The 9,060-nt window shown below is 32.7% G+C and overlaps 1 protein-coding gene across 1 annotated transcript; it reads right to left on the reverse strand.

Annotated features, from left to right (window-relative positions):
- Positions 1-1,547: 1,547 nt before the first annotated feature.
- On the reverse strand, positions 1,548-4,001 carry LOC114713648 (SPX domain-containing protein 3-like). The gene is made up of 3 exons (XM_028898315.1): positions 3,426-4,001; positions 3,167-3,332; positions 1,548-2,000 (listed from the first exon to the last, which is right to left on the reverse strand). The coding sequence occupies exons 1-3, from the start codon at positions 3,669-3,671 to the stop codon at positions 1,624-1,626; spliced, it is 789 nt and encodes a 262-aa protein (XP_028754148.1). The 5' UTR covers positions 3,672-4,001; the 3' UTR covers positions 1,548-1,623.
- Between the last annotated feature and the right edge of the window lie 5,059 nt (positions 4,002-9,060).

A 9,060-nucleotide genomic window follows, 5' to 3' on the forward strand; every position in this document is an offset into this window, starting at 1 on the left:
TGAATTGAAACATCCTGGCAGCCTAAACTGTGAAAATAGGATTGTGAGAGAGCATACAAGTATCGTGTTGCTAGGTGAAGTGGTGGAGTGCTGCACCATAGATGGCTAGAGTCCAGCAGCTAAAAGTCTGTCAATTTTATCCATTTAATTAATGCTTCAATGTATTCTGTTTCTCTCTCTTTCACAACCTCACTCAATATGAATAAAGTTGAAAAAAATAAATAAATTTGGATAGCTTGGAAAAATTAGTTTGCCAGTCCTGATATAATATTACCAATTTTCGAATCAGGTCCTATGATTTTTTTTCTTTTTATTGAGTCATCATTGTAATTTTAGTTTTGAGGAGAGTGCTTCCGTGATCACACTGTTACTTTAGGCTTACGTGGCTCCTTTTTTTGGCTTGACTTCTCCCCCACTCCTCTACCCAGTCTGCTGATCACTATCCCCCCTCCCCCCCCCCACAAAATAATCATAATCTTTTCACCCAAAAAAAAAAATTATCATCTTCTTGCCCGCCTTTCCATGCCTTTATTTCCTTAATTTACCCATGATGTTGGATTTCTCCTCACGTACTTTTCATTATGCCCAACTCCCCAACTCTAACCTTGGCATTAGTAATATTTATGGGTGGTTTGGTAAACCCCCAAAATACTTAAAAAAATTATTTTCACATAAATTGATATAAAATTTTTTTATATATTTATTTTATATACTATAAAATTATTTTTAAAACTATAGTTTAGTTGACCAAACACCCCCTTAACTCCGAAAACAACAAATTGGGCATACATATTCGGTTTCAAAATGTTACATCGGAAGTTTCTTTTCATTAATAAATGTTCATAAGCTCTTGACTCAAGTTCACGAATGCATAAAGGAGCGATGAAGAAATTGTTGTTCTCGAAAGAGTTTGTCATGGCGGTGAAGGTGTAGAGGGAAAGGAAGAAGAGAGAGTGACAAGAGGAGAAAGAAGGAGATTGTGGCAGGCGTCGGTGAGAAAGGAGTACGGAGAGAGAGAGAATATTGATGGGCCGGTCGCAGGAGTGAGGGAGAAGTTGACCAAGAAGACGTACCACATAGGCTTAAACTAACATTGTTATCACGGAAGGCCTCTCATCAAAACTAAATATACAATAAGGACTTAATTAAAAATAAAAAAAAATTATAAGAACCTGATGGAAAATTTGATAAAACTGTAATGACTGACAATTTCTCAGAATAGGTTCGATGAGTTAACTATAATATTGATGAATTAGTTAAAATGACTTCTATTGGGGACTAAACGGACTAAACTCTTATCTTTACCCTTGAATAGATCTAGTTAAAACTGATAGAATTAAATTTTCAAGAGGCTGAAAACAATTCTGTTTAAAATACTATCCAATATTAAATATGGGTACATCTCTCAACAAGATTCAAGATCAAGAGTTTGTATGATCTTATAAATGAATTTTTTTTATAAAAAAAAACCATATTGATCAAAGCTGTGGAACAAGGACTTGCATAATCTGCTGGCGTGTATTTTATATATATATATATATATATATATTTATATAAGTATATTCCTAGACTGATCTCCTAGCAAGTATACAACTGACCAGTATGAAATCTGTAGTATCATTATCAATTAGTGGGGATGGTGGAATTGAGCTGAAAGGCCTGAATGAGGTGAGAATCAGGCATATTCAGAGGAGGCAAAGAGAAGGCACTCTGAGTGGAGCTTCCTGCTCTGATCTCCTGGATGGTCAGCAGAGCTGCCACGGTGTTCCTGAAGATGCCTTCTCCGGCGACCGTAATGGCATCTCTCGCTTCTCTGGCCCTCTCTGCCAGTTCTTCCTCCGCCGCCGGGAACACCACGTCCATCATTCCCTCACATTTCTTGACCAGTTTGGAGATTTGATCCGTGGCGTAGAAGGGTTGCTCCAGTACTTTCTGTATGAATGGTAGCCTCAACAACCCACCTGTCCTCTTGTCGTATTTCTTCAGTATTTTTGCCAATCCTTCAAACAGAACAAACACGCCCATTACTTTATTCCGGGCTTAACCACAAGGCCTAATAAATCTTCACGATAATCAAGGCCCTCACGTTCTTTGTTTGGGTGCAGGCCATCTTTTTTTTTTAAAAAAGAAAAGCCCAATAAAAAGCGAGCAAGAAAATTGCATTTGTATGGGACCTGGGTCCACACCTCTTTAAGATGGTTACTAACAAATCCCCAATGAATTTTAAGCTAAATAAGTGAAAGAGCCAAAAAATAGTTAACTTAATTATTAATAATAAATATTAGTTTTTTAAAAGTATGCTTCTTAATCATTTGCGTTAGATTTTTTCTTTTAAAAAAAAAACCCTTTGATATATGCATTCAATAGGAAGAATTTAAATTTAAGAGACAAAAATAAATTGAGAATTTATATTTAAAACTAAAATAAACTTACAATTAACTCTTATATTAAAAAAAACATGCGCCTCTTGACTCTTTAAAATTTATATAAAAAAAAGGTAAGAAAACCACACAAAAAAGACTGTGGAATTCGAAAAATTACGCACAGGGACTGACTGATTCACAAAAATTGTTATCAAAACTTATACTAATATTATCATGGGTTCCAATTTGTATTTTTTTTTTAATTCGATGGTTTTTTTTTGTGATTTTTCCAAAAAGGATTAATAAAAATAATTAAACAACTACAAATTATGAACATACTTCCAAAATTTCGGGAGCAAAGAAATAATTCTTTATGCCATATTTTTAACACAAAATCAAGGAATATCATATAAAAAAATAATTAAATCACATCCGAGCTCAGAAAATTTCTACACCTGAAAACGTATTATGTAAGTTAAATTAAATTTTTAAAAAAAAAACAAAAGAAAGAGTCTAGACCAATCAAACTAAATAAATATAAATATTCCTTTAAAAAAAACAGAGAAAAGAATAAGCCAGTGTTGTTAAAATCCGAACACAAACTTGACAAGTTGCATGAACCTGAATTCAAGTCCACGAGCTCAAATATTCTACTTTTATCCACACCTACTTTAAATTAAACATATTCTTTTTCTCTCTTTTTTTGGGAAAAAAATGATTTTCCGTTGTTAGCACTAAAACAAGATTAGTCACAACAAAAGCATGCTTCTAATAAGAAAAAGAGGAAGAAAAGTAGTGGATACCAGTGTAATTGATGCTACTGTAATTAACTAACAGGACCATCTCGCCATGGAAATCAACCATATCTTTTCTGATCTTCGCTATCTCCTCTCTGTAGTTCGCTTCTGAAGCCTCACTTCCATTTGGTCCCCATCTCTCTCTCACTTCCTTCATCTTCTCTTCCAACGCCTGCAAAATTCCTCAGAATCATGATTACAACTATTAACCAATTAAATTATTCATCAGCATCAAATTCAGAATTCGATTTAGCAACATATATACCTCGTGCCGGATCACGAAATCCTCCTCCTGCTCCATGAAGAAGTTGTTGAACTTGTCGATCTCGTTGTTCAACAGATACACAAACTCAGCCTCCGCCTTCCCGTACTCCCTCTCTCCGTCCGGCAACGGCGGCGCCTCCGATATCAGCCGCACCAGCTTCTTCAACTCCTTGTACGACAGGAACTTGTCGCGCCATTCCGGCAGCGACTCCATAATCTGTTTCTTCAGTCGCTTCCCGAACTTCATTCCCGACAGATCTCAACTCTCAAAAAGAAAAACCAAAAACAGGAAAACAAAAAATCTGCGAGAAATTGAATCGCAGAAACAAAAACGACAGAGAAAATCGAATCGAAAGGAAGAGCAAAAATATCTGAGTGACGAGGAAGATGAGAAGGTAGAAAGGGAGTGAGCGGTTTTTTATAATGGGGGAATCGGTAGAATATTAAAGGGGATATGCTTGGCGTGAGGAAGTGGGGTTTCTAGGGGGGGAAAAAGGGCAAAAATGAGTCGCCGAAGCTAGAAGGGAGAGGCATAGAGAATTTGGGAGAAGGCATATTCGGTGATTAATGGCATTTAATTAAAAATGGGTCACAGTTAAGACTAAATTAAAGGATTAGTTTTGAAAACGAACGGAGGCGACTATGTGGCTCAGTGTAGTTGCTTGGGGAAGAACTAGGTGGCACCCTCTCTGCCTACCCCTTGCTTACACAGCACCAACTTTTCATTGGTTGCATTTCTCCGCTTTAGTCCTGTCTTTCATTAAAAAAATCATGTCCAAATTTGAAATTTCACCTGTTCAACAGTTCAACAACAGTGCTTCTAGATAATTTATATATATACTCCTCCGGTCCTTAATATAGGACCCATTCTTGAGTTGATTTTGGTCCTAAATATAAGACCAATTTCTCATATTTATCAATTTTCTCTAAATTACCCCTATGGATACTCCCTCAACTATAATCAAGTAGAAGAGGGGGATGGGGTATTAAGAAAGATGATTATGGTGTTTTAGGAAAAATGTGTCACTTTTCTTATAATTAACTAACTTACCTAACTTCCTTAATCTAATCAAATTAGTTAAATGGGTCTTATATTAAGGACCGGAGGAGTACTACCTAATTCTTAATATAAAAGAGATCTCATTTAACTTTTATTTTGACCCTAAATATAATACTCCAATCTATTTTGTCTCTCATATTTATTTATTTTTTTTCAAAGTAGTCATTTTCATAATAATAGTTTTAACCAATAAATCTGATTGGCAAAGATATTTTAGAAAAGACAACACATATTTGTTACAAATAACTAACTTGACTTATTTCCTTAATCTACTCAAATTAGTTAACTAGCTCTTATATATAGGACCGGAGGTAGTATATATGAAGGGGAAATTTTCAACAAAAAAAAAATCTCTGTTGCAAAATTTGTTATCCAATGGCACATAAAATTGTTTAAGAACTCAAGTTTATGCATATGCAACTTATATTCAACCATGTGAAAATAAAAAATACTGCATATAACTAATTTGGGTTAAAGTGTATCTAGTATCTTGAAATATTTTTTTGGGTGCATTCGGCATCCTAGAGTATTTGTGGTACATCTAACACTATGAAATATTTTTTTAGGTGCATCCAGTACGATAAAATATTTTTTTGTGCACTCAGCACCTTAAAGTATTTTTTTTAGATGCGACTAGCATCCAAAAATAGTTTTTTGGTGCATCCAGCACTAAGACAAAAAAAAAAAATTTCGCAATTTTTTTAATGAAATTTATGATAAATTATATGACCTCTCTTAACCAAGGGAAAAATTATTTTGATAGAGCTATTTTCAATTGGATGCAATAATGCGTCAAGATGATTATGTAAACTCAATAATGCGTCAAGATGATTAGGTAAACTCAAATAGTTATCCAAGTTAACTCTATGTAAACTCAATAATGCGCCAAGATGATTATGTAAACTCAATAATGCGTCACGATGATTAGGTAAACTCAAATAGTTATCTAAGTTAACACTATGGTTGGGTTAAATGAAAAAGACTCAATTGTTAGATTTTTTTTTAAAAAAAACCACATTAAAAAAGCTGATGCAATTGGCAAAAGAAAAAAGAAATAATGAGAGAAAAATACTATTACTAGTAGATTTATATAGTAGGGCTCATTTCTTAAATTTTATGGATAAAGCTCACGTCTAGTTTAATTCTGAAAAAAATTGAGGAAAAATTTTTCATTAAAAATTTTACCAGCTTGAACGATCTAAATTAGAATAATGGTTTTATGTGTACAAAATTTTCAGAGTACCGGTGTTTCTTACATATAAAAATTTATTAAATATTCCTTATTAATAAAAATTTTTTTTTTCAGTTTTTCCTTTATTTTTGATATAGAATTGATAATAAAATGATGAGATTGATAAGACATCAATATAATTCATTTTTTGCCCGAATAAAATTCATTTAAAAAAAGGTACAAAACACAAGACCTGTTCCGCCATTCAACATATTATGAATTATTAATGTTATCAGAATCAAATCACCACCGACCTCAGCCACAGCTTTTCGCTCTTCAAGCACATTAAAAATTCAGTCAAACAACCAATAATAAAATTTATCATAAATAATACCAATCAATTGAGAATAAATTAAAACTAGTTTCCATTTTTCCGCCACATACATAATTAAAAATATTAATAAAATTTGAGCCAGTATTTCTCACAATTTCATAATGCTTCCAGTAACAGTACTAATCATTAGTTGGAGTAATATCAAACTATATATTTTATAATGTTTAAAAGTTTCGACCTCATTATATTTCTAAAATTATTTTAGATGACTAAAGATAAAAACGGACTCACTAAATCATGAAAACAGGCTCACTAAAATGGTGTCCTATTGGATTGTGATGGGGAGATTGGAGATTTAGTTATCATGCGGGAAGAGGTTGAAGTGGGGAAGAAGAGGATGATTCCTAGGAATCTACAAAGAATCTTCCATGGAAATGGAAGATGACACATTGTATTCTCATTTTAGATTTTCATTTTTGATGAATAATATATGTTACTAAAAAATTATAAAATTTGATCAAAGCGTAACAGATATTTTAACTAATGTATAATTCTTTATGTATCTTATAAAAAATACAATTGGAATTTTGTAATTTTAATAGAATTTAAAATATGCGAGATACTCCTCCGGTCCTAATTATAAGACCCAATTGACTTATTTGAGGAGATTAAGGAAGTAAGTTAAGTTGGTTATTTATAATAAATAAGTATTGTTATTCCTAAAATATCCTTGCTAATTAAGTATATTGGCTAAAACTATCATTATTAGAAGGATTATCTTGGAAAAAAATACATAAATATAAGAGAGAAAATGGATTGGGTCTTATAATTAGGACCAAATAAAAAGTCAAATTGGGTCTTATAATAAAGACCGGAGGAGTACTATATTATTAAAATAATCATACTTTTTGTCCACCGTTAAAATACTAATGAAGTTGCTAACAATAATTAAATAAGCGGAAGGAATTTATTTATTAAAAATAAGTTCAAAAGTTTAAATCTTGAGTGTAGAAAAATTACGTTTTAAAAGTTATATGCTAATGAAATATAACAATATTTAAATCCAACTTGATATCATTCAATACAAGACGGTAACATTAAAAAGAAAGGAGAGTAAGATATGGGTCATAAAAAGGTAAATTAATGATAGTTATGTTCTTCATAATTTTTTTAAAAAAATGAGTTGAAAATATTGGGTTAAATATCTATAAATTCAGGAATTTCAATTATAAATAAGGCATTGAAATTGAGATTTCTATTTATCACTGAATCGTTATTTACAACTAATTTTGTAGAATTCTTTTTTAGAAAAACCTAACAGTCACTAATTCATTCTTTTAGTAGTTAAATATCATTTCTCCTTGAAAAAATAGTAATAAAGCTTTTTTTGTTATGCGCTTGTATCTTTTTATTGAAGGTAATCCTATACAAGATATTATCATATATTAAATGTGAATGCTTCTCTCGGTAGTAACTTTAACATTAATTAGTTATGTTGGGAGGAACTAGTCCCTCTTACTAAACCTAAATCTGATAGTATTTGGTGGTAATAAAGTTGAGACTTCAAACGAAGGTTGTGAGGGCGTGGGGGAACCAAAAGAGGAATATGTGGATCTTGAGGAACAAGGCGCAAGGCAAAATGCAAAGCACTCCGGCTAGTGGGCCCCAGGAGAGCGCCCAAGTTGTGAGAGTGATATTATACATTGGAGGGTAATTAATTGGCCATGTGGCAAAACCATCAAGAGGCATCCCACTGTCTTGGTCTTTTGCATGATGAGGATTGTGAATTAGGTTGTTTCATGCTTTGTCGGCATTGTGTTGTTCATATTTGCCTTTTGTCATTTTTCTCTTCCTCTTGAATTTCTTTGTTTTTGTTTTTTTCCTTGTTATAACTCAATATATTTCTAAATTATGTTGAATTTGAAACTAATATTTATTAGGTTAAGAATGATAAGGTTAAAATCCTCCTAACAAATACGTTTTTCAGAATTTAAATTTGTGTTTTACTCCCTGTGAAGATAAGATCACTTGTTATCTTAATTAATAGCTTATTGGTTTCTTTGTATATGTGTTGTTACTCTCTTTTTTTTTCCAAGCAAGGTGACATGATACTGTCACAATCGTTGCAGTTGTCCCATGAATATGAAATGGTTCAATTTAGGAGATACAATGCTTGATTGTTCTGTTTCTTAGGCATAAAATCAGAACATGCATACACGGAAGAGGATATATGGAAAGTGAAAACGACAATAGAAGGGATTTGAAGGACTCTTTTCTTTTTTCAAAGACCATAGGATCTGAAGGACCTAAAATGTTTTGTTACGAAGATTATTTGCAAGCTCACATTTGTTATGGCCTACTTTATAAAATACTACTTTCGGTCTTTAACATAAAAGTTAATTTGATATTCAATTTAGTTTTAAATATAAGATTTTAATCCATTTTATCTCTCATGTTTATTTATTTTTTTAAAGTAGTTTTTGTAATAATTGCGCATATTAAAAATTTCATCGAATAATAATTCTAATTAATACATATGATTAGCAACAGTATTTTAAAAAATTACTTATTTATTATAAATAACTAATTTAACAAATTTGTTTGATCTGATTAAATTAGTCAATCAATTTTTATATTAAAAATAAAAGAAAGTACTGGCTCTGTTTGGCATCGCGTTCTGAGCTAGAAAAAGCTACTTTTCACCCCATAAGCGCGATTGGAAACTCATGGTCATGTTTGGATAGGCTTTTGGCTTATTTGACCTATGGCCAGAAGCTTTTTGGTTTTTTTTTTTGGGGGGGGGGGGGGGAGGCAGCAAGAAGCACGATTAGATAAGTAGGATACGCGGTGCTTATGAATTTTCAATCGTACTTAGGGCGGTGGGTGGAGACTGTTAATTGCAGGGCTGCCAAAATTCTCCTCTCTTCTTCCCTCGTTTTTTGCGTCACGTGCTGTTGAGTTGAGGAAGAAGTGAGCTCCATCTCATCTAGCGTCCTCCTCGTGGTTGATTTCTCCGGCTCGGCTGAGATGCAGGGTGTGGCTGTCGAACTTGGGTGAGTTCTGCATCTTCA

Source organism: Neltuma alba, unplaced genomic scaffold (genome assembly GCF_004799145.2).
Source record: "Neltuma alba isolate B1F8T4 unplaced genomic scaffold, ASM479914v2 tig00011442_pilon, whole genome shotgun sequence".
Lineage (NCBI taxonomy): Eukaryota > Viridiplantae > Streptophyta > Magnoliopsida > Fabales > Fabaceae > Neltuma > Neltuma alba.

What these genes read in the sequence shown, in the direction of transcription:
- LOC114713648 (XM_028898315.1), bottom strand. Translation starts at nt 3,671, where the DNA reads ATGAAGTTCGGGAAGCGACTGAAGAAACAGATTATGGAGTCGCTGCCG. An exon ending in ATTTCGTGATCCGGCACGAG is followed by an intron (nt 3,333 to 3,425) that starts GTATATATGTTG and finishes GGAATTTTGCAG; the next exon opens with GCGTTGGAAGAGAAGATGAA. An exon ending in CAGTAGCATCAATTACACTG is followed by an intron (nt 2,001 to 3,166) that starts GTATCCACTACT and finishes TTCTGTTTGAAG; the next exon opens with GATTGGCAAAAATACTGAAG.